This window comes from Ambystoma mexicanum, chromosome 1p (genome assembly GCF_040938575.1).
Source record: "Ambystoma mexicanum isolate Mex_15411 chromosome 1p, UKY_AmexF1_1, whole genome shotgun sequence".
NCBI lineage: Eukaryota > Metazoa > Chordata > Amphibia > Caudata > Ambystomatidae > Ambystoma > Ambystoma mexicanum.
In genome coordinates, this window is record NC_090921.1 from 1,296,316,931 (window position 1) to 1,296,342,852 (window position 25,922).

At 45.6% G+C, this 25,922-nt stretch overlaps 1 protein-coding gene across 7 annotated transcripts in view; it reads right to left on the minus strand.

The window, feature by feature from the left end:
• PPFIA3 (PTPRF interacting protein alpha 3) overlaps positions 1–25,922 on the minus strand; it is an 841,741-nt gene that overhangs the window by 218,663 nt on the left and 597,156 nt on the right. For all 7 annotated transcript variants that reach the window (XM_069605740.1, XM_069605757.1, XM_069605735.1 and 4 more), the window contains 4 exons: positions 25,499–25,592; positions 24,266–24,347; positions 5,771–5,971; positions 5,105–5,167 (listed from right to left, as the gene is read on the minus strand). In XM_069605740.1, the coding sequence (XP_069461841.1) occupies positions 5,105–5,167; positions 5,771–5,971; positions 24,266–24,347; positions 25,499–25,592 (440 nt within the window). The remainder of the gene's footprint in view (positions 1–5,104; positions 5,168–5,770; positions 5,972–24,265; positions 24,348–25,498; positions 25,593–25,922) is intronic.

The following is a 25,922-nucleotide window of genomic DNA, read 5'->3' on the forward strand; positions in this document are numbered from 1 at the left end:
AAATTTGAAGTATTTGAGACCCTATATTTTGAAGTTGGAGGTAAATTATTTTTAGGAAGTAAAAAAGGAATTCCAATTCCTTATGGAGAGATTTATCAGGGAAAAAATATATATTTGAACTCATAGACGGGGACCATTTTATAATCCATACACCTTTGCACCTGTGCATGCAAATGAAAAGATGCTTTTAAGCTTAAAGTTTGTCTTCAGATCCAGCATTAAAAATAATAAAATCCCCTTCCTTAAACCCTCTGCAGGTAACCACTGACGCGGGAAAATCTGTGGAGCTGCATCAGGGAAGCTTGAGGCATTCCTATTTTTGTTGGCAGTATTTTTACTCTCTAGTTCCCTGCGTAACATACGCCATTCTATCATATCTAAAAGGTCAACATTGGTCAGTAATTTATAAGGTCACTTTTGTCCCCTTCTTAAATATTGGAATTACCACTGATCGCTTCCAGAAAGGGGTCACAAGTCCCTGTGACTTATTAATGGTCAGTGAAAAGGCTAAACGTATAGGTAATTTTCTTCTTTTGAATTTGAAAGGCATATTTGTATCAGAAGGAATGAGAGGTATGCGCGGTATGAGAACAGTAAGTAAGTTCCATTGATAACACGGGCCTTTATGTGTCTTTGTAGACACGCAATTGTCAACCTTGTTCCATTGCAGAGTCCCTGTGAGGGCATAAGATTACTTTCAGTTTTAGTTTGTGAGGAGGCAATCGTCCTACATGGTTTCGCGCTTTAGAGACTCCAAACGTTGAGCCGGTAATTAACTGTTCATTAACACTAGAATCGCTGTGCCCTGCGTGAAGCAAAGTGGGGGTGGAAAGAAGTAACTTGAAATTATTCCGAATGTTTGCGATAGTGCAAGGTGAAGGTAACCGCGCAGAAGTGTACTCGTTCTGTTTGTTAAAATTATAGCTGTTGTTGAATTGGAAGTGTAAACAGAGGTGCACTTTGCCATTTGGACAGCTTAGAACAACCCAACACTGATGAATTGCATCAGCTGTGTACGGAAACATACCTAAGTGTTTTATATATAGAGATTTTTGCCTATTTTTAGGCAATAAAAGTAGTTGGTACGCCACTTACCTGTAGGGCAGACAGAAAGGATTTAAAGTGGTCACTGGTCCAACCTGTCTGTGCTTTACCATTTCTGTATTTCCTAATAATGGTAGTACAAGAAAGCAGTACTAGTATCTAAGCACACATCTGCAGTTTGTACCTCCCTTTACAGTACCAGCTTTAGTGCAGAAAATAACGAGGGCATGCACTAGGCAGGAATTATCTTGAAAAAGAGGCTTTTAAATAGTGTATATTAGGTGAATTTGCAGGGATTTTAATTTCACAGGCCAAACCGCCACTGGGGAGTGCCTGGGTAGAGATTTAGATAGTGGGAACAGGCAGAGGTAAGCAGGGGACACCCCCTACAAAACAAGCATGACACCAGCAGCATTAATTGCCAGCAACATTAATAGAGGAGCATTATGACCCATACCTGAAAGAGTGTTCAGTTATTGGTGCTGGTCTCCCCAGAGTACTGGAAGTCTCCGACAGTACCAGCCCCTCAATAACGGCAGGTCTGACAGTGCACACACTACAACAGCTGACACAACTTCACCGTAAAACACCAAGTGGTGCTAGTGTGACGTTTCCATATTTCTATATGCCTTATCCAAGTGGTACTGTGAAGCAGAGCAGACCTTTGCGAAAAAAGCCTGGATTTGACAACTGAAAGACTGGTATATGGAATCCCTTTCGCCTATAAGAGCACCTTATAAGAAAAAGGCCCTGTATCACATCTCAGTGTTTCAAATTAATTACACGTCTTGCATCACAACTCAGACTCAATCTTCTGGGAACCTTAGCATGATTCTTGGGAACCCCTCTTTCACAATTATTTATAGTTCTAAACTAATAAGCAATATACAAACTAGCCTTTGAAACAGAGCTAGGATTGGTTGTCAGATCACACGGCTGCACCCGTCAAAGAAATGATGGTTGTAGTGGGGCAACTAACTGCGCGGTGAGTAACACACAACCATGTGTTACATGTATCAAAGTATAATTGTTCAGGAATTCACCCAAGGGAAGGTCTTCCTTTTCCAAACTGGAACGAACAGTCGTATCAGTTTATGTTGTTAATAAACTTGGCAAACATTTTAAAAACAATATTACTTTTGGAATTTTGGATTGCATGCCCAGGGCTGAATTGCTCTACAATTAGCCTTTGATACAGTAAGGCTGTGCGTATAGAAGAAAAGAGGGTGAAGACGTGTTGTCCTTTTCTTAAAAGTTAATGTTAAAAATTATTCCCCAATATCTCAGACCAACCTCATGAACAAGTTGTGAAATAAGGTATAAAGGCAGTGCAACAACACCTGAAGTGACAACATAAGCCTATCAAAGATAAAGATTGTGGGGTATGCACTGAGAAAGGATACTTTGAGGATTTGCAGTCCTAAACCTTGAAATGAAAGAGGTGCTAAAATAAAAGGAGGCAGGGAAGACTTGAAACGCAAATGTCATCCATCATAAAATAAGACACGCTTTAAAAGAAAAATAAATTCTCTCAATATTGCTTATTGCTCACAATAAAGCATACAAATAGACAAAAGCAAGAAGGACTATCTGGGAGTCGCCTGGGCTGGGTGGAGCCAATCATTCAAGGTTTTGTTCATAAAGTATTGCACTCCTGCTCAGATACTGTCCAAAAGGAAATCCACGCAGATATAGGGGAAAAATGAAGAAGCGATGAAAAAAGATGGGATATGAAGGATAAAGGGAAGATGGGAGGAGAATGATGAGCGAGAAAAGTGAAATGCAAAGAAAAGAGAGGCCATAGGAGCAACTGTGCTGTAAGAAAAAGCGGGCAAACCAGAGGGAAATGACCTTGAGGGTATTAAGAGATGGGGAACAAAATGGCCAGAAAGATGCAGAGAGATCTAGTAGGGATGAAGGTTAAGAACGAGGTAGGGAGCTGAAAAAGTGGGTAAGGAGAAGCAGGGATTAAAAGCAATGCGGGAAAAGGTGAACAGACTAGTACATGGACCTAGGAGTAGATTGGTTGAATCGGGGTGTTATGAAACATATAACAGAGTAGGTTTCTTAAGACGAGTTCTTAGTTGCACTCAACACATGTATACCACAGATTTGCTGATCTCACAAACATAGCAATGTTTCACAATGCTGGTGCCATGCAGCAAATAACAGCACAGGTTCATCGTTGTGCCAAAGGCTGCTGGGGCAGATATTCCACTTTTAATGTGTCCTTTTGTAACCCGAAAAGCACACACAACGTCTATGTGCAGAAGACCTTGAAAGCCACCTCTTACTTTCTCAGAGGACCCATCTTTATTCAAGCTATTCTACGGGAACCAGGATTCACAGATGACAGAGGTATGCCGCAGGCATAGACCTCCCAGAAGACAACCTCATGCCAAACACACAACCGCACCATGCAGAACAGTCATAAATGACCCAGCTATGCAACATAGACCAGTTTACCAAGAGGCACAGATGCCACATGGGCCAGTTGTGGGGAAATTTTATTTTCTCTCAAGGTTATTTAGTGAGACATTGGCGTGTGAGCATGTTTAGTACATGGTTCAGTCGCTTGTTGAGATATTATTGAACTTAAATCATGAAGTAGAGGTCTTGTTATCCATCATCATTCAGAATTCTGGACTAGAGGAATGAGAAAGGAGAAGCACAATTAGCGGCTTCCCTCAATTACTAATGTCCCCATCTTCAAAGGGACCTGGCCCAATAAAGGAATGCACTCAGGGTGGGGACCCAGAAGGGGATACGATCTGGTAAGTGGGGGAGAAAACGAAAGGTGTTTTTACTTCTGCCGTCTCTCTAGACACAGAGTATGAGCAGTTTGTTCTTTTTAAAAGGGAGACCCTCACATCCATGAAGACCATAAACTAAGTCCTTGGCAAGAAACAGCACAAGCTGATATCTCATATTTGAGAAAGTGCATACATGGGGAATGGCTGCTCCTTAGCACAAATAAAAAGATCTGAATGGGATGGCTGTGAAGGGCAAGACAGAAGGTCGCCTTTCTACTAAAAGAGGAAACTTTATCAAAGGAAGCAAAACTTCTCCTGCAATGTGTCCGGTAAGTGCATTGTGGTGGTTGGAAAATAAGGGCAGCTCTTTATGAGGATGTGCCAAGTGACAGTTATCTGGAAGTATCTCTCACCAGCAACAATAGTTGAAAATGTGGTAATTGTCTGGTGACTCAAACTTTGGACTATTTTATTTCCATCAATAGATTTTCTGCCTGACATTTACATTTAAAAAAAATATAATAATACATTAATATTATTGAAAAAGACATGCATGTGATAAAATAACGCTGCTTACCGGATGGCTTTAACAGGCAGGGTCTCATTACAGGCACTCCAACGAAAGACGGCCACAGGCTACATTCACATTTTGAAATAACTGTTCTGCAACAGGCTACAGTGTGGCCAATGATACAATCAAGCAATCATGCAAATCTATTAAATATGTATGCTGCAGAATGGAGTTCACCCATACACTGGTGACAGAACATGGCACTATTCTTCCAGCAAGGATTAGCAACAGGCAAAATAATGTGAAATGCGAGCCAGTCCTCCTCGTGCGACAGCTGACACAAGCCTGGATTCTTGGCAAACAAGGAGCTGCCACCTAGGAAGACACCTTTAAGGAAAAGCATGCTGCCTTTAATGGGGGGGCATAGCCCTGACTGAATTTCCGATAGAGAGGACCCAGACAATCACAGATTGTAACTTGCAATCTTAACACATTCACAGCAAAATTACTAGAAACCAGCCTTTCCAGGGAGACAGACATAACTAAGACTCACATGAACAGGGGCCATGCAGCAGGAACTGGCATTCTCAGGGGCTTAGCCATGCCTTTACATGGGCCACAGCCATATAATAAAAAACGACCTCAGGGGGACATAGTTATATCATGAAGTCTTGGAGCTGTTTTGCTCTAAGCCTAAGCAACGGGGCCAATATTTACAGGAGACAACCATATTATGGTTATCAGCCTTTGCAGGAGACTAGGTTATTGGCATTCAAAATTGACATCCTTTACTCACCGGTTTCGTGCTGGCTGTCAGTGTCTCCATTTCTTCATGGGTCATCCAGACATTGCTGGAAGACTGCTCCGCCCACCGCATTATCAATACAGCAGCAGCAACACAGCCAGGCACAGCAAAGGCAAGAACACTGTTAAATTTTTGTTAAAGTATTGTTACAAATTTCCCTACAGAGCACTGCAGAACATTGGGTACAATGCTGTAAGTGCACATTTTCCTGGCCACTACTACAGGGGGAGCTTCAAAGCATGTGTAAAGTGTTGCCTGTACATGGACTCTTATCAACTCATGTAGGCTGTTGCATTGTAGGGCCAAGTGTCCCGTGCTGAATTCCTAGTGGCTTGGACTCTTCAAAATAAGGCATTGTAGGGCATAGTGTACAGCACTTGCCACTTATATGTAATTACTCTTAACCTCTATCATAGAAAATGCAGTAGGGCATTATAAATAGTGCAGGTGCATTATACCACATTAGAGGCTAAACAACCACCTGTGCAGTTACTCTTACCCACTACCACAGGTTTTTCTGCTACAAGGTACGGTGTACAGTACAATATGTGGTAGTGGGCAAAAGCACAAATTGGAAAATTAAGCTCTCTACAGTGTGGAAAGGTTATTGGTGCACTCGGGTTGGTGCGGTTGACCACTTTTGTTCCTGTGACTTACCGTGCGGGAGGTGGCGGGTGCAGATGGGCTGGTAAGCGATACCATCTCCTGGATGGCCAGGCGAAGCTTGAGGCGGTGAAGCGGGTTGCTGATGCCAATTTCTCGTTGGATTTCTGTGTCTGACAGGTTGGCCATAATAGCACCGCTCTTTACGTTAGCACGGCATGCGGCGACATACCACGCAGGCATGCCAACCCAGAGCTAAGGAAGGAAGGAGCAAACAAGAGATGAGGAGAAGTTGAATGTTCAGGGGAGACTATGCCAACACCACAAGCATCCACAAACATCAGAAATCCCATTTTATTCTGTACAAAAACCTTGCCAGCTTCGCTGGAAGATCTCTTCATATTTTAATGATTAGATCACATTTAAGTTGATCGATGCATGGGTGACACCACAATGTCGAAGCACATATCTATTGGCTGAAAATGTGAATTTGTCTAGCAATAGAAACTTGTGTGTGTGTGTGTGTGTGCATGATGTTACAGTGCAATGCATGTGTAGGAATATTCTGTGTTCGTGCAACAGTGATATGTATGTTCACAAGTGTACTACATTTGTGGATGCGAATGTGGTGTGAGGCTGTGCAAAGTGAGTGAGTGTAGACTAGAGTGCTTAATGTGCACATATGTGCTATGTACGTTTATACACAAATAACGAAGACATGAGAAAATTGACACGTTGCAAAGCTATAACCACAAGGGTAAATTGAATGACAGCAGTATATTCTTCTAACGGAGATCAGTTATAAGAGGTATTTTCATTTATACAATGAGAGTAAAGGAAAGTGTGGGTAAGAAAGGCAAAGGGTACAACTTCCAAGCCTGTATTGCTAAGACCCCGGCATGTGCCTGTGGGTAGGGAATGGCTTGGTCACGTTGGCCGTGTGCCGCAACCAGCGGTGTGATGCTGGTCCCAGACGAGGTACACAGATGATTCCCACCCCACCATTGCACAATACTAAGGCAGTGGAGTGCCACAGGGTTCTTACTGACCCGGTGGCTGTCCCTTTAAGAAGTGGCTATGCATGTAATTCCGGTCTGAGGCCAATTTGTTGGTGCACCATACTCCCTGCTTGAGAAAACCCATGTTGGGAAGGGGGCGACCATCCCAGTCCCCCCCAAGCCCTTTTGGATGGGGCAGAGGCCTGGAAGTGTGCAGTAGGAACTCATGGAGGGAACAGGGGGAGGAGTGGTGGTAAAGGCCATAGTGCGGGAAGGATGGGGGATGTTTTTGTTCTAGCAAACATGGGGAACCAAAAGCCATCTTTGCTAGTAGCAGCCATATTGGAATCGAGGTCTAGATTTGCGCTGTAGCCAAGGCCGCAGGCCCGAGCCACACACACAGAAATAAGTGCATGCATGCAGCAATAGGGTGTAGCTCGGGCACCAGTGAGAAATGCCAGACCTGCAGAGATTCACAGACCCTTCATTGCTTCATGCTGCCAACATTTCGTATCCCAGAAGAAATGGGCCCTGCAGGGCCACGAGGGATTTGAGAGCTCTCTGCGAAAAGCGATCCCACTAGAAGGAGGGTACGAGCCTCCAACCTTCCCTGTCACAGGTCTATCACCCAAAAGCACCCGTCCCAATCCCCCCACATTCCAAAGTACCAGTCAGTCCCAGACCACCAACCATAAAACTGTTAGACCACCAATCGATCAGGAAAGATCAGAAAGCAGCGACCAGTTGCCTTCACCATATGTAATGTGATTTGTGCCGAGAGGTGCCGGGAGGGGTAAAACAACATAGCCAAAACGAGAGTGGAAAGCCTTGAATGGGTGGCGACGTGTCTGGAATCAAGTTAGTGTGTGCGATGCAATGGCCTCGAAGTATCCTCTTAGCCCTTGTCTGCAGTACCAGGTGCACATCAGGTTAGAGCTAGAGCCTGTATTGTTTTTCTTCGCCTAATAACCAAGTGTAGCTTCATGCCTGATGACGCACAAGGAGGAAGCCCCTGCGGAAGGGGCAGGGACCAATCGCATTGGCATCCCCTATGGAGCAGGTGGCCAATGTATAGGGTCGCACCAAACAGCATTCTGTAATGTACGTCACTGATGACGCTGTGAGCCTTTATAAAGTGTTTCGCATACCGATTTTGCCAGAACGTTCTGTGGCAGCAGATTACTTTGCTGGCGCATTTCTATTTTTGCGGAAATAAAACTTTGTTCTCCTTGCAAGAGGTGTGCTGGGCCTAGGGTTGTAATTTTTCTCGTGGGAGGGTTGAGGGGTTTCTCTACATAAGCATGGAAGTAAACCATAATGTAATTGATAAGCACGCTGAACAAGCAGAGTTCACGTTCAAGAAGGCCCGTCACTCCAGCAGAGGGGGAGCAAAGGCCTTGTTATGAAGATACTCTGGACGCTTCAGGTAAGTTGCTTAACAGTTCCTTTATTCAGTTGCATGAGAGGAACCATGCCCCCACCACCCAGGCTACATATCTCCAACTGCCTGGGTTTGAATGACAGCACACTTGCATTTCCTCACTCATGCATCAACATTCTCACCTTCCAACACTCCCTCTGACCTCATGTATTCCAGACTATCTTGCATCCATCCATCCAGCAAAGTACTTCACAACACACCTTCCCTCCTTACCCAACACTTCCCAAACAGCTAAACACGCCTCTCACGTACATATCAAGTAAAATTAGATACACTACACACTCATACACCACATACTCATACCACTCACCACACATCTTTGAAGAGCAATTATGCTCTGTAAATACATTGCATGCACGGTTGCCTTTAGACTCACCTCCACGTGTAGTCACTCCCTCAACCCACCTCCACCTGTAGGCGTCATCCACCCTCCGAGAACACTTACACTGCTCTATGATCATGGGCAAACATGCCACTCATCTTGACTTCCAGTACTACTCAGTACATAACTAACTCAGCACATTCCAATCCAATCCCAGTAGCACATGGCACATAAACAACAGTGTGCAATATCTTTAGGCTATATGTCCAAACATCTGGTACCACTAATGTGGCACAACTTAAAAAACCACCACTACCCAAGTAGCACAAAATCTGCATTTGGTACTACAAAAATAGCACAAAGTTAACCTCACATAAGGCACATTCACAAAAACCTGACACGGGTACATTATTCCTTCATCCACTCCAACACCTAAGCATAGAACAATATAATGCTGATCAATGCCTCACATCTTCCTCAGTCTCTCCCATTCAGCACAAAGGCACACACTCAAGAACTGCTGCTATACAGTTAAAGGTATTCCTAAATTTGCAAATATGTCCTACAAGTCCCTATGCTGCTTATGCAGAACTAATCCTGCAAGGTGTGTTGCTTTCATTAAACAATAAACACTTTAAATTTGCAAACACACCAAACTCACCCAAAACTACTTGGCATATATCCCAAAAGTGACAAACCAAAAGCAAAGCTTTTTCTTTTCATTTGCACTCATTTCCTAACAGTAATCCATCCATCAATCTCATGTATAATGTTTCCTTTTACTACTCAACACTTAACACTGAAACGTCCTATTGTCCTAAAAGTTCATCTGCAGCACTGGCAAAATTGTACCTGAAAGCTTTGCTAATGTAGACTTCTAATAAAGCGTACTGTACAACCTTATGAGTTATCCATTTCTCACATCACAATCAAAGGGCGGTTGAAAAAACATTTGAACCATAACATCAAATTAGCTTACATCCCCTCTCCCAGCCTATCCTCATCATATGGAATCACAAGAGCAAAATGCTGTTGAAGACTCTGCCTCTTCGTTTGAGAATGTTAAATACCCCACTTCCAACTTTATTCAAGCACATTTAGGCACCCAACGCATTCTGATCTCTAGCGCTCTTCAATCCTCACTGATGTAGTGCGTTCTCCCAGGGTGTCCTGTTTTAAAAGATGCGTGAGGGCACATGGCCCATTGGCTTCCTCTTTCGCACGATCCACTAATACCCTCACCCTTGCCTGCGTTGGTCCGCATTGAGTACCCCACATCCACACTACGAGCACTTCCTTGTGGCCTCCAACCACTGACTTCGCCCACCAGCATTAGGCTATGCTGGTTCTTCAATTGCCTCCTAATGCGCCTCTCAGCGTTAAGATCCACTTTCATGGACATGATTCTGCGTGCCTTCCTCTAAAACTCCGATGACATTTCCAGGTGGTCATCCTTCCATCACTGACTTCGGAGCAGTACAGAGCTCCCGGTACCCAACATCTGGAGCCCAACATCGGACAGTTCATCTACAACTACTGCATTGATCCACATACTCCATTTGCCTCATTAGGCATGCTATTGGAATTCCTTGACGAGTGGATGAGACCATAGTGAAGACCTTCCTCGAGACCTGGTGTAGTGGAAGATAGCTGCAAGACGTACCTCGATAGAAGCGTGCGGCAGCCTGGCCTTTGCCAAGGATAGCAAGTATGGAAGAATCAGCAGGGCCGTGACCCTCAGGAGGGGTAATCTTCTGAGACCGGCACCACGTAGAGAAACACCTCCACTTGTGACCGTAGCACTTCAAAGTCGACGACGCCCTGGCCTTGGCAAGGTCCTCCCAGCAGTACGCAGGTAACTCATATCGTCCAAATTCTAGGGCTGCATGAGCCAAGCCCTCAGGTTCAGCAATCCTGGGTCATGATGAAGGATTGCACCTCCTTCTCTTGTGAGAATATCCGGAACCACTGGCAGCTTGACCGGAGGCGACCCAGACAGGCAGAGAAGGGCCAGATAACAAATCTGCCTCGGCCACACCGGGGCGAGGAGTATCATCCTGCATTGGCACTGAGTGTGTTGATGACTCGTAGCAGGAGAGATAACGGAGGAAACACGTACAGAAATATCCCTTCCCACGGGAAGGAGAACGCGTCCGCCAGGCTCCTTGGTTGGTGGAATCTGCTGGCAAACTTCTGGCATTTGGAGTTCGCTGCAAACAGATCAACCTGGGACCTGCCCCATTTGGTGAAGATATGGCCCACCCGGTCCTGCCGAAGTTCCCACTCATGGCAGGAGCGCAATTCCCTGCTGAGGGAGTCTGTACTGGTGTTCTGGACTTCGGCTAGAAGAAGAGGGACGAAGAAAATCTCTTGTCTGATGGCCCATCGCTACAAGTCCTGCGCTTCCCTGGCGAGTCCTGGGGATCGAGTGCCCCCCTATTTCCTGATGTAGAACATGGTGGTGCTGTCCATGAAGATCCTCACCACCTTGCCCTTCAGAGACAGAAGTAACGACTTTAGGGCCAGAACACTGCCGATAGCTCCAGGATGTTGATATGGAGAGCCTTCTCCTCCAGCAGGCAAAAGCCTCTGGCGTGCAGACGTAACATGTGGGTTCCCCAGCCTTCCAGGGAAGAGTCTGTGGTGACCGCCTCCTGGTATGGAGGGATTTGAAACCGTGTGTACTGTGCAATGTTGGACAACCCACCATCTTATCACCTGACGGAACTCCTCTTCAAGTGGGATCTTGTCCGCGAAGCTTCCGGACACCTGTATCCAGCGAGTGTCCAGAAACTCCTAAAGAGGTCGCGTTTGCAATCTGCAGAGGCGGATGAGGTAGATGCATGACGACATTGTGCCGAGCAATGATTTGATGGCCCACACCGTGGCTGTCTGCATCGACGACCGTTGCTACACCTTCCCTTGAACGGCTGCTACCCTCTCCTCTGAGGGTGACACCAGGCAGGACACCGGATAGTTGATGGAGAATCCCAGATCCGTCAGTAACTGGACAGTCGCCTCTGTGTGTCCAACGGCCAACTCCTGCGAGCAGGCCCTGATGAGCCAGCCGGCGAGATACGGATATATGTGTATGCCCCGTAGACGTAAATGGGACGCCACTGGTGCCAGGTGTTTTGTGAACACTGTGGGGGCCGACTTCAATCCGAAAGGCAGAGCCTTGAACTGGTAGTGCTAACCCTGTACTATGAAACGCAGAAACTTCCGATGTTTCCTGTGAATGGAGATGTGGAAATGGGCGTCCTTCAGGTCCAGAGACGCCAAGAAGTATCCTTCCTCCAGTTTGCCACGCACGTGCTGAAACATGACCATCCTGAACTTTTGGGAGTTCAAGTATTTCTTGAGATGTTGCAGGTATCGGATGGGCCTCTGACCAGAAAGTATCTGGAATAGACTACAGAGCCCTTGGGGAATTAGCCCTATTGCCCCTTTTCACAGCATGGCCCGTACCGCTGCCAGGAGCTGAGGCATGTGCTGTTCCCGATGGGTCATCGGAGGACTCTGGACACCTGCGTTGAAACTCCGGGGTGTACCCGTGGGCGAGGGAGTCCAGCACCCATCCATCAGTGGTGATCTTCTTCCACTCCCTGACGAACTTCGTCAGCCGCCCTCCCACCAGGGTCCTCGTGTGGTGGCCTGATCTACTGGCCGGTTCATGCCTGTTTCGGCATCGGCAACGCTGTCCTCCGCTACCGTAGGCCTGGGAACGGTATCTGAAGGCTTCATAAATTGTGGATCTGGGGGGCTGATGGTACGAAGAGGAGAAGCCTTTGGCAGGCCAGCTCGACTTTCCCCTGGAGGAGCGAAAAGAAGAGCGATGCTGCTTTAGAGTGCCCAGGGAACCGTCCGTCTCCACCTCAATGGCGAGCAGGGACTTGACGACCTTCCCAAACAAGTTCTCTCTGTCGAAGGGCATGTCCAACACCTTCGCCTGGACCTCCTGCTGGAAAATCGTGGCCTTCATCTAACAATGTTCCCCATCTGTCGGAACCCCATGTTGGCGACGTCCAACGTCACTGTAATGGCGTGATCAGATGCTACATCCCCGTCCTGGAAAAGAGTGATTGCCTTCATCCTCGTATTGTCGGGGAGGAACTCCAGAATAGATCCCAGCTTGTACCACAGCTCCCTGTCATACCCGGCTAGGATCGCAAGTGCGTTGGCTGCCTTGATAGTGGATTCTGCAGTATAAATCAACTTCCTTCACATGGCGTCCATCTTCTTCCCGCTCACTGTCCGGAGGGACCGAAGACGACTGGTTAGCTAACCGTTTCCTGAATCCCGCGATGGTTGTGACCTGAGGCACCTGGGTGTGGAGTCGGCACCAGATACTTCTTCTCCAGCCTATCCTGTTTGGCTGGAGCTGTGCAAGGGTTCTTCATGAAGGCCAGGCCCTCTTCCCACACGTCATCCAGAAGGGGCACCGCCATGATGGTGTTCCTCCTGGCCTCGCGCCTCTGGTACAAGAAACCTTCCTTTCTGGTTTCTTCGGGCACAAGCTGGAATAGCTCGTACGGTCTGGACATCATGGAGTGGAACGACCCTCATCCGGTGCGGGCACCCTAGGTGGCGCATCCAAATGTGGAGACTCGATGTCTGATGCGACGATATCCCCGTCGTCGTCCGTGGTCATATCCATCCCCGCACCCCTTTCTGGGTCTGCTGGGGGAGAAGGGGCCCAACGCGGATGTGGAGGCTGAAATGGGGTCATCAGATGATGCTTCCTCTTCTTCATTGGAGGCTGAACAGGGGCCTGGGGGACCACTGGAACCGGGCCCAGGGGCATCCTCCTGCGGATCTGACACCAAGGTGTGAAGGGTCAACAGAATGTCCAGAGACACATCCTGCGGCTGTGCTGGCGGGATCGGAACACTAGGCCCTGTGCTGCAGCCGTCCTCTTCCACATCCTCGTGGACCGTGTGCAAGGACTCCTGGTCCTTGTCGTCCATGGACTGACTTTGGCTGCAGCCTGCGAGGGCTTCTTCAGGGCCCTCTTGCCCCCCCGCGGGGCAAGAACTGGGGCCTGAGCCGGTTTCCCCCCTTCTGGCATGACAGCAGACTTTGCCAAAGTCACGGCAGTGGTGTTGACCCTTGGGGGCAGGGATACCTTCTGTGCTCTGGGGGCTACCTTTACAGGATCAACTCCCTTAGCAGTCATTAGAGCAGCCGCCACCAACTCTATCGTCAACTAAGTCTTAGCCTGTGCCGATTGAGCGTGCTTGGGCTGTTTGGCCTTTTTCTCCTCCGTCTGTGGTTTCTCAGACTTCTCCCGCAGTTTAGCCGGGTTAGATGATGTCCTTTTCGAGGGGGAGCTCGATTGCCGGCTGGCAATGGAGGCGGAGGGGGATGTTGATCACGCCCATATCCACTATGGGAACCGCTTCTGCAGCGAACCTGGTGGACTCAGAGTTGCGTATCTTGGCCTTGTCTTGGGCCTCCACGGATGAGGCGCCCTCAAAGGACTTAGAAGACTGCTCTTCGGACTGGCCGGTTCTGGATAGGCATGACCCTGATCGGTGCATGGGGTAGAGGCCCTGCCGTTAAGCCATGCCGCAATTCCACTGTGCCTGTCCCTCGTCGTCTTCTGGAGAACCCGAGGCATATTTCGTACTCCACCTCCTTATGGTCCAGATGCAGGTAGTAGAGGCATTGCAGGTGTTTGTCTTGCACAAACACATTCCATAGCCGGCATTTGGTGCAGTGCTTGAAGGACCTTCCCTCTGTCTCCTCCGTCATGGTCGGAGGGCGCGAAGTAGGCCTGATGGCCGTCTAGAATCTGGGCTACAACAGCTGTATTATTACACCTTGAAAGTATGACCCTATCCAGTGACAATATTTGTATAGTCACAATGGATACAGAGTCATTATATTTGAAAATCCCTCAGGGTGAAACTGTGAAAGTAATAAAGAAAGTGCTACAAGAAATAACACTGCCAGTAGAGACGCCCATCCGACTGATAATGCAACTAGCTGAGCTAGCACTTATGAAAAACTTTTTCTTGGTAGAAGACAGATATTATGAACAAATATCTGGTACCGCAATGGGTGCAACATCGCACCGACCTTAGCGAATCTCTATGTAGCAGACTTTGAGGAACGCAGTATATAACACCAGTCCAATCCCTACTCAAAAAACATCTTGAGTTGGAGACGCTACACAGAAGACGTGCTGATGTTCTTTGAAGGGTATGAAAACACCTTGATGACATTTATAGAGTGGCTCAATGCTCAAAATCCCTTCCTTAGATTCACTCATGAATCTAGCAAGGAAAAAGCAACATTCCTGGACCTGAAAATCAAAAGAAAGGCAATATGTTTAGAAACAACTGTATATCAAAAAACAACCGATAGAAACTTGTTGTTAGAATTTAATAGTTTCCATCAAAGAACCTTAAAAGAGAATTTTGGTTCAGAAGAAATTACACGACACAGTATGAATATGATCTCCAGGTTAAAAGATTGACTCAGAAACTAAGAGAATGAAATTATTCAGAGAGAACTATCAGACATGCAAGAAAAAGTTTGGAATATGCCAAGAGAAATGACACTTACGCAACATGTGAAAAGACCACGAGCAGACAACCAAATAACAGCTGACTTCAATCACTCACCTGTAGTGAATCAGATTAAAAAAAGGTAAAGAAATTGTGGCATATCCTAAATGTTGGAGAAAGTGCGCTAATTCTCCTTCTATTTGCAATCAAGAGGAGAAGGTTCATCAGAAATGCATTAGTACATACAAAGAGGACAGACAAGATACTGAAAAACGAACATACCCCTTGTGGGTCATGTTATGTATGCCCCTTCACAAAACGTACCACTACAATATATATTCGATGGTCATCACCATGGGAGCAAAGATCCCTTACAAATAGCAATACAACTAATGTTGTGTATCTTACAAGATGCCTGTGTGGGAAGAAGTATATTGGGATGACTACCAGAGCTATAAAAACTAGAATCTGTGAACACAGATCCGATATCAGGACAAAAAAAGATGACAGCTCCTTTAGTGGAAAACTATGTGACTAACCAACACTCGGAAAAAATTACATATCATTAACTATCCTTGAAAAAGTGCAGATCCCAAGAAGAGGAGGAAATATTGGGGCAATATTGGGGCAATGCTCCTAAAAAGAGAAAAGCTTTGGATATTTTTCGGCTAAGAAGCCACATAGAAGGGCTTAACGAAGAAATATGCTGGCAAACACTGGCAACACTGTAGAGAGTATTGGTTGTGTTTGGGCTCACTCTGCTATTCATACCCAAGCAATCGATGAGATGGGCATTCTGTCCATAGGACCACTCAGGCTAAACCACAGTTAGAGTGGCCAGTTGACATTAAGAACAATTCCAGAATAGATGATGGTTAAAACTACAGGAGGAATGTATTATTCGATGCAGGCATCTGTCAATTAACGTATCACTATATGGGGATTTTTAAAAAAAAAATAACAAAAAATAAATAAACACACACACACTCCCCAGAACACTCTGCAGTCAAGTTGAGCAAACACATAGGCCGGTATAGGTTAATAAGTATCGGGAAACTGGTCTTCAAGTTAGAAATTGCTATACAATCGGGTACAATTGCCTGGAATACAACACCAATTGGGAAACCACTTAGAAGCGATAAACGATTAGAATGATATGGTCATAGAAAGAGGACAGCAAATGCAAGGAGGTCTAGACTGCAGTCGCGTAACTTCCGCTGTTTCTGCTCCAGGTGAAACATGGAAAGGACCGAGAGAGTGGCATATACGCAAGTGCAACGTACAAGGAAATAGGTAAGACACAATCCGTTAATATAACATGAGACTACATTCTGAGATGGATAAAAGTAAGAATGTAAGCGATAGGACTACATGGGAGTTAGCCACCAACAATCGCTACCCGAATATTCCTTTGTGGGATAATGACGCCTCGCATTAAAAACGAACTAAAAAAGAACGCAGTATGTCGACATAAAAACATGTTAAAGACGCAACCTGTTAACAAAGCATGATATTACTTTTTGAGATGGATATATGTCAGATTGTAAGCGGCTTGACTGCATGTGAGTTAGCCCCTAACAATATCCATTATAGGAGGCACCGAATATTTAACTTTTGGGACAATGGCACTTACTACAAAAACGAAGTAGAAAATAAAATTACGTTGAATGTAAATGTAAATACATGAATGGAGTTGCTGGGATGATTATGTGCAATTGCACACCATTATTTCCGGACCAATGTAGAAATTAGGGTTGTAACCAACCCTGCATTTGTGTTGTGAGCAGGTTGCACAAATATTTGTGAAGATAACTCATGCAAAAGTGTGAGAAACATTGCCCAGATCTGAACAGGTGGCCTAATAGTCAAGTGGAGGCCTGAAAACTGGGAAGCCTGCTTTGTAATTATGCTGTGAAGAAGAAATGACAAGAGTATAGCTGTTGAAAACTATACCAGAGACAATGAGTCTCTGACTACCTACTTACAGCGCCAGCATACAGACATGAAGATGTGAACAAGCAAGAAGAGTCTAAGAACAACGAATAACGGGTAAGAATGCCAGGACAGAATACAAGTTGACTAAAGGCGCTTTGATAAGATAAACTTAGAGATATATAGTGATGGTTCCCCTTTTTATGTATTCCCTTTTAGGGAACTTGGAAAACGAGACGCCTGTAAAGAGAAATAAGACGCTCTCCGCCAAAAAAGAAAATGGAGACTAAGACAAAGAAGAATGTTGTCTTTTTTTAAAACATGTTTGAAACTTGATAAATAATGTCAAAGTTAGAGTCCTGAAGAAAGCGGTTAGTGATACGCATCCCGCTGAAACCGGTTGACCAACTAAAGAAGCTCAGGGCGATGACCTGACTTCCAAGGCATGCAGATTAACTAGCAAGCTTGATTGAATGACATCATTTACAGAAATAAATTGGTTTCTGTAGACATAAGAGTGTGAACAAGATGAATACACTGACACAATCGCTAGATGAGATTGTATTTTTAATACTTAGAAGTAACATTGTTGGTAATTGATAAGTGACACGGCAAGGAAGCAATAACAAAGAAGTTAGAATTGACTTCCGAGAGTTTGCATCTATTTTCCGATGGTAGAAAAAGTAACGAGAGAGAGTAGGGTGAGTCTCTTTCTATCCCCTAAGCTAGACAGGCGACACCAGCGCTTACTATGGATAGAGCACTAATTGGAGGGTTAGTTAAGACTCTTTTTGTGATAGGGATATTTAGCAAGTCATAGGTGACTAGTTATAGAAGTTGTATTTTATTTCTAAAAATTCTGTCTGTGTTGTGATGAAGAGTATATGGGTTCCGAAAGAAAAGGTTTCCAAAAGACTTTTGTTGTAATTTACTGCCCTTCTAGAATCTTCGACAATCTTCCTTCGAGAATCTTTGACAATCTTCGCCCTTGAGGGGCGCTGAAGTTCACTGACAATGGGCCCCTGCTGTTGACAGATGGAGAAGAGAGCACACAGGCTCTTTTGGAACAAAACTAGAACCTTTTTCTGTCGAAAACACTTAGAAGTAGGTTGCAGAGCAAACTCAACAGTGAAGCATGCAGTAAAAATCTGAAGATGGCTGCCAGAGGAGGGGCTTAGGGAGCGGACTGTCATTGGATGGGGGAAGTATAACCCAGAAAACAGTGGTTGGTTTGAAGGAGAATTACAGTTTGTAAGTGAAAGTGAAACTGTTTTTTATTTTACTGAGGATTCCCAGCGTGGCGATGGGGAACATTTGTGATCATATGGATCCATGCTAGACCACATGCTGGAGAATACTAGTTACAACTTAGGTGTGGGAAGTTTCATAGAACTGTCAGTGTAAGGCGCTGGTGAGCGAGTTGTGGAGGAGGTTGGTGGAGGTACAAGAGGCGGTTCAAGTGGAGAGTGTAAAGGTGACTGAGGCAAGGTGGAGAAAGGCAGTGGGGAGGAGTAAGGTTGGAGGTGAAAGTGGAAAGAGCAGCAAAGAAGATGGACGCAGGCCAGAGAAGGAAGTTGGTAGGAGACAGAAATAGTTGATTGGAGGAGAGGAGAAGCAGGTTGAGAAGAGGAGACCGGAGGAAGTTGGATAAGATAGAAGGGTGGGGGAGACTGAATGGTGACATCAGGATGAGGCTGCTAGAGAAGAGGATAGGACTGAAAGGTGAGAGGAGGAGGTTGAACGAGATACTAGAGAGAAGGAGGAGATTGAAAGGAGGCATCTAGAGGATGTTGGAGTAGTTATTTCGGAGAAGGAGATTGGAAAAAGACATCCGGAGAAGGTTTCAGAAAGATTACAGAAGTTTGAAAGGAAACACCAGGAGAAGCCAGAGGGAAGCTGGTGACTGTCCTCGATAGGCAGGTGGAGGAGGAGGAGAGACTGAAAATGGGGGGAGGAATGAGGTTATGGTGAAGCAGTGAGGAGGTGCAGAAGGAGAAACTGAAAGGAAAAGGAAAGGACGGGGAGTATAAAAAGTTACGTTCGACAAAAGACCATTTTGACACATCATGGAAAAAGCAGAGAACATGGCTTTGGATGGAGAAGAAAGCGACTGAGATAGGAATGTGTTGAGGGAGTCAAAGGGAGTCCTCTATTTAAACTCCTGTTGCTGTTTTCTTGGTGAAAGTGTGGGGTTTTGCTTGCTGCTATCATGTCTGTGCTTCCACTCCTGTGCAGGTCTAACACTTGGGTGCACGTGGAGCCCACAGACCTGGAATAAGGGGACCCCATAGCCGAGGACGAGAAGTAGACACAAGAAGACAAATTTACGGGACAGCAAGTGACCAAATGTTTTATTCTTTCGGGGAAAGGGGAATGGTTTAGCAATACAAGGATGGCTTCTTCATGGTCAAGTTATGTTGCATTTTCTTAATTTGTTTCAATCCTGTGCATGTCCCTATTAAACAGCTCTTCAAAACAAAACTTTGGGGACAGCCTTGTGCTGAACCTTCTTGGATTTATAACACCTGTGAACGGTCTCTAAAACAGCTTTTCTTCCAGGTGGCATTTGTGAGGTCTTTTCCTGGAGGTCACAGATGACGGTTGCCTCGTGCCATATTAGGTCACTTCTACAACAATTTGTTTCTGAGATTTCAGCCAATAGTTATTGCCATAGACTCCCATTGAGACATTCCTCATCAGGTAGACTAACGGCACCCAAACTGAATGATCAACAGGAGGTAAAATTCGAGATCTCCCATTTTCTGGAAAAGCACTCGGAGTTCATGCCAACAAGGAGCCGTCCAAATGAAAACTGAAAGCTTGCAACCACAGGTGGACGATGGCAGGTCACAGGTTTGACTCTCATTTAAACATGGTTGTCACTAGTGCACTCAAGTGCCCCGTCACCAGCAATACCACCTGTATCAGCACTGCCGCAAACGCTGTCCTGTCACCCGAAGAATAATAATGAAGAAAATACAGGACCCATGTGTGCTAAATCATTTTCAAAATTGTTAAAAGAATCGATTTTCTAGCTTTTTTTTTCAACTTATCAAAAAGCAATTTACTGTAGATACTTTCTGGTACTAATGAAAGGAACAAATAATTCTAGATCTGACAGCGGAAAAAAGGTGTCTAAAGAAAGAAATAAGAAGCATTAAAATCACAATGCTAGCTCTATATCAGATGTTCTCCCACTTGTCCCAGGCTACCTGCTATGGACACTGAACAAGGCCACAATGCCTAGCGGCGATAGCCGGTTCACAGGCCCCCATGTGCCCTGTGACCCCGTCCACGGTACGAGCCGGATCTAAAGGCCTTGTTGCCAAATTGCCAGGTTTGTTTTCCTTTTTGGGGACTGTCACAGACCGAGGGATCAACAGAAGGTTTGAGATCAAACAGGAACATTAATTGGTATATTGGTATTAAAACAGAGTATGCACCTAACAGGGGGCTGCACTAACAAAAAAGGGAGAGGTCTCCATAGAACAGTGCTGAGGTTCAATGAAACGCGCATATTCAAGTCTAGTTTCATATAGGACTGTGTTACCGTGTCCAGGTTCCCCAGTCTAGAAAATTCACGGTCAGGGTTATATCGCCCTGGGTGGTTCACACAAAGTCACTCAGTTCCTGGAAGTTCCCAGCGTTCGGATCCTTCTTTCGGAGGCCATATTAAGAATGTTCATCTTAGCTTTCTAGTCTGACAACCGTGCTGTGCTCCCCCCTCGGCCCCAACTCTGAAACCTTGCAGTTTAGTTGTCGACAGCCTTTTTTTCCCCCCTCAGTGTGTCCCAGGTGGATTTTCAGGCTGGTTATTATGTCCTTCTGTCAAGGGCAGTACACACGTTCAGCAGCCAACGACAGGTTTGGGTCTTTCAAGAGCCCACCACAGGCTCTAGTCTCTCTGGGGAGCATCAGTTAATTGATGTATCCATTTGTATTTGTTTCTGCTGCACTATCACCCTTTGGTACCTAAGTGATGAAAGGTCACAATAAATTCAGAACATAGAAGACAGCAATGGCAAGGTACAGTCATAAGGGTCCACATCAGAGGCATTTTATAGGCAGGGAAAAATAGACGAATTTAAAAATGTTTAGGAAAGTGCTGACTAATTGTATATATTTAGGAGCACCTCTGGTAGGTTACTCTCACCACAATCTATTACAATAGTCTGATGCAAATGAGCAAAAAGCATCTATTTAAATTAATTGAATCACTCACTTTCCCTCTTAACCAAGCCAGAGGCATATTTCAAAAAGCCTCTCAAGGTTCATATTGATAATGCAGGAGGAATCATAAAACTCACTGAATTGTCTTGAGTGAGAGGTGACACCTCACTGTTCAAGGACGGCAGATCTTCAGAGTTTGGGTTGGGGTCCAGGAGACAAAACCAAAGCTATATCCTGCATTTGGTAGTATACATTAGTGGGTGCTTTAGCAGGAACATCTACGGCAGCTTGAGCTATGGTGTCAATGCACAGGGCTTGAGACTTAAGCCTGCCCACAGGCCAGAGCCTTCAGTAGGCCACAGTCCTCCCCTCCAGGATCCAAGACTGAAATGCGTCCAGGGACTTAATAATCAGCCCATGTTGAGGCTTTCATTTGGATACTTACTATATGCCACATTAGGACGTTTTAACGCCAATTTATCTGCTTCGATGACTTTCTACACGTCATAATTGGGATCATTATGTTACTTCAATTAAGATCATTTAGTGAAAATTACACGACTGGGCACTGTTATGAATATTCGCAGTTGTGAATGTTTATTTCTCTACTTAATATAGAATTGCTGGCACGGTCTATTTTCTGTTGGTTGTTGGATGTATATGAATAACTCCCGCTGAAGGGAACCTGCTCCCAGAAACGCGCTGGGTTTCCAGATAAAGATAAAGTGTACACTATCCTTTCAATGTGGAATGAACAATGTCTTGAAGCGCTGAAAGAACATGGCATTACCATAAAAACACTTATTGAAAATCCGGATTTGGCTAAAAAGAAGTTATGGAGATCTGACTGGCGCCACACATGCGACTTAAGGTCACAATCTAGACTGATGAATGAGGTCCCTGGCGAAGCTAGAGCATATGGTCAGCTGCAAGCCTACCTATCTCGCTTTCCAGATCATAAAGCAAGATTTTTGTACATGCAATTTAGGCTTAACGTGTTGGCGACCAAAGAACGCCTAGGCACCTGGGCTCGCTATGCTGATTTAGATCCTACATGTCGCCTTTGCAGAGCAAACAAGGAGACATGGAAGCACTTAATGCTGTTTTGCCCTGCGTTTCGAAACCAAAGAACTCAAATCTTGGGCCCTGTGATTAATAAACATCAAACACCGAGTGCTGACGATTGGTGGAAAGTAATGTTTGACGGGTCAAATAGAACAGTGTTGTTTGCCTGGACTACTTTTTTGCGAGTCATAAAAGAATGCCTTGATGTCGAGCGAGTAAATCTCCAACATGGTCACCAATGAGAAAGGTCTATGAACTCTGAAACGACAAGCAATCTCTGTTAACTTAACAGATGATGGTAAAATGTATTGTAACAAGATTGCCATTTTTCTGTATTTTTTTAAAGGTTTGTTTAAACCAAATAAAAAATTTCAAAAAGAAACGCGCTCGGTTTCTTCTAATAAGAATATCAGGAAAATGTTCTGAAAAAATCGGATTTCTGATATTTTTTCAGGAAGACCTCAAGATTGGATTACTAAATTGTCCAAGAGTTACCGTTTCTTGATTGGTTAATCTCTACAGCTACTATAAATTAGACTTTTAAAATGTTTCTTTACAGAATGCTTGACTGGTTTGGATCACCGTTACGGTGTGCAGGGTCAGGGGTATCCTACTTCCTGAATACCATCTGTTGTCGGCATACACACCTGCTCTTAGTACCAACCCTTTGATGATTCCGTGGTTCTGACTACAGGCCATCTTGAGGTCAGATAACAGTACTGCTTCTAAACATGACCGCGATGTGGACACATCCGAGAGCAGGGAGTGCTGATATGGAAACCCTCTCAATGGCCCCAGAAAGGACAGGATGCTCAATGAGGCATATGAGGTACAGCCCGTGACCTCCCTATTCCCCGCGCCAGATACGCTCTGCGAGGCCTTTCCTTCCTCACTCACACGTGCGCCCTTTAATCTCACATTCTCTCTGCCTCTGTGCTGTTTTTGCCCCGCCACCTTTAGCTGGAGTGTATTTTACTCTACGTGGTGGATTTAATTGTATTTATTAGAGCGTAGAAAAGACCATTTGAGCTAAGCCACAGCGCCACCCAGTAGGGAAAACTGGAAGTTCACCTCCATTTCATAGTTACAGAGCAGTGCACTATGGACATGCAAACTAGCTTACAGCAAATGTTTCTTTTATAGGGCACTGCCATTTTAAACATCACATAACCAAATTGATGAAGAATATAGGGTAGTCTGACCAGAAAAACGTGCATAAGCAAACATTGCAGAGATCGGAGCATTGCAGCGAGCGGCACAGACATGTGTCATGCAACACCACGTTACAGTAGGAAGCAACTTGAACATGTACCCATCAAGGATGCGGGGGTAGAGGGGCGAAGCAGGACATGGGCTTGCTACAGACAAGTGGAACATGTGAATGGGGGAACCCAATACACGGACGCGCGTGTGCAGTGTTTAACTTCATAGGTGTACAAGCCGTGGGGTTAAGCGAGATATCTGACGTGCAGGGATAGTTCAGGGGCCCCCACCTGTTACCCCTTCCTTATTGTTTTCTGCCATTGCTCTTCATTACGAAAATAGAGCTGTGCTTGGTGCGCGGTTTATTTCGCAGTAATGCCTGAGGGTCTGATTATGACTAAGGGGGTACATATTGTACAATGTTACCATAGAGCAGTGGTCTTCAAACTGGGGGCTGGCACCGTTAAGGGGGGTGGGGGGGAGGTTCGACTATCTAAAAAGGGATTAAAATGGCGGTTTTTAACATGATTATAGAAAATAAAAGCAGTAGACAATCTGCTTATATTTTAAAGAGCCTGGGGTCGCCTGGACATAAGTTGGGCACCTTATGGGGGCTAAACCCTAGGTGAGTGGACCAGAAACAATATTTTTCCTCAAAGGGAGTCGGGGGCGGCTCCGAATGAAAAGGTTTGTTTGAATATCACTGCCAGAGTATCCAGGTAGAATTGTCCTGGCCACTAGATGTCGCTGTTTGCTATGATATTGTAAATTCATCTGCAACAAGAGAAACTCTTCAGTTCTGTTAGGGACCAGGTATGCACACAGAATCCAACATTTTCATTTAGCAGGAAAGATCCTCACAGCGTCCGCATTTGATAGCACAGCTTAACGCATGCTCCACTGTACCTCGAGCCAGGACACAACAGTGGGACCATCCCAAGCGGCGAAGGGCAGACCCTGCCTGCAGGCCTCTTCCAGGAGCTCATGCCTGCAGAGAGAACAGGTTACAGGTCACACCATCCTGGCAAAGGCAACACATTCAAAGAAGCTCACAACACAACCCAGCTATAGGCATCCGCTGGGGACCGGTCCACGCCACACGCCTCAGTGTAAGCCAGGAGCAGCCAAAGGGCTCGAACAGCTGAGTGGCATGTGATTGGTACAGACTAGAACAGAGCGGGGGGAATTGCCCTTCCACAGAGTGATACGCAGGAGGTGCAGAACTAAGGGTGTTTGGGGAAGCAGCAAGGACATGGTTTATCCCCAGGTGACAGGAGCCAGACAGTTCCCCCCCCTTTAGTGACACATAGAAGGAGCACCATTCAGCTTTTGCACCTAATAGTTAAAGGGTTGGCTACACCAAGCCACCCTTTGTTTTAGAATCACCTGCAAGCTATTGTGCTTCTTATTTTCCAGGCAATAGGCGCACAAAAGGCAATTGATGAGTTAGAGACAGTCCACTCCCCTCCCTTCCCCCCACAAACCACCATACCCTGTCCTGCCTCACCGCCACTGCACCCAGACCAAAAAACATTGAGTAAAGCGAGTCTAAAAAACCTCTGCATTTTACAACTGTGCTATCAAGACTGAAAGAAACACTGTAAAAGAATATTAATCATACGATCACCTGCTGATAGCCCTTGTTCCCCAGAGCATGCAACTTTACGGACCCCACACCTTTCTAATCATCAGTCATTTGTACCTCGTAAGTGATATGCCAAATACCATAGCCACTCCCAACAGTTGTGCCTGCAGCAGTCTAAAGCAAAAGATAAACCTGAGGTGGGAAGTTCGTGTTCCAGTCCTGGAAAAAGCTAACCAACGAGAGTGCAGTGTTGTGCGGCCGCTCACCAGTGTGCTTTATGTCTCAAGAAGTTCACTGAAATAAAATGAAGTACAGCTGTTTCGACCAGATAACTCAGCTGAGCTAACTTATAACAGCAATGCTTTACTTGCAGGATACAAGTTGGAATCCCTGTCTGGTGTCGGCAAGAAACAAAAACGGCCAGGTCGTTACTCCAAAGGAAAAAAGTAAGGGAGCCATGACCACATCTTTTCACAAGTAGAGCATCGTCATAGCCCTGTAGTTCCCGCCCACTCTGATCACTGGTTGGAGGCCACAGAGAGACCCACTCTTACTTCTTCTTGCTCTTCCGGTCCTTGTCCACAGGTCCTGCCATCTTGGTCAGCCCCAAGGGGTCCGAGGGGGCCGTCTCGTCTGAAGGAGTGCCAGCTGAAGGTAAAGGAGAAAAAACCACAACATTGTTATGTACTCAATCAGAGCAAATGTCATCATGCATCCGGCACGCTAATAGGTACTTCAATAAGGCGCGAGACATGGAGCACTTGAATGTAACGCTCTTTACTATAATGATAGGCGCAAACTGCTGTGACTCTGCCCGTCACCTGACATGCTCTTCGGTGGGAAACTTGAGCACGGACATCAACATGGGACAGGGGAGAGGGATCGCACAGACATAGAAACAGGACATTACATCTTCCCACCACATAAGGAAATACTTGGTTCCCTTACTCCATCTGCTCCATCCATCTCACACGCTTT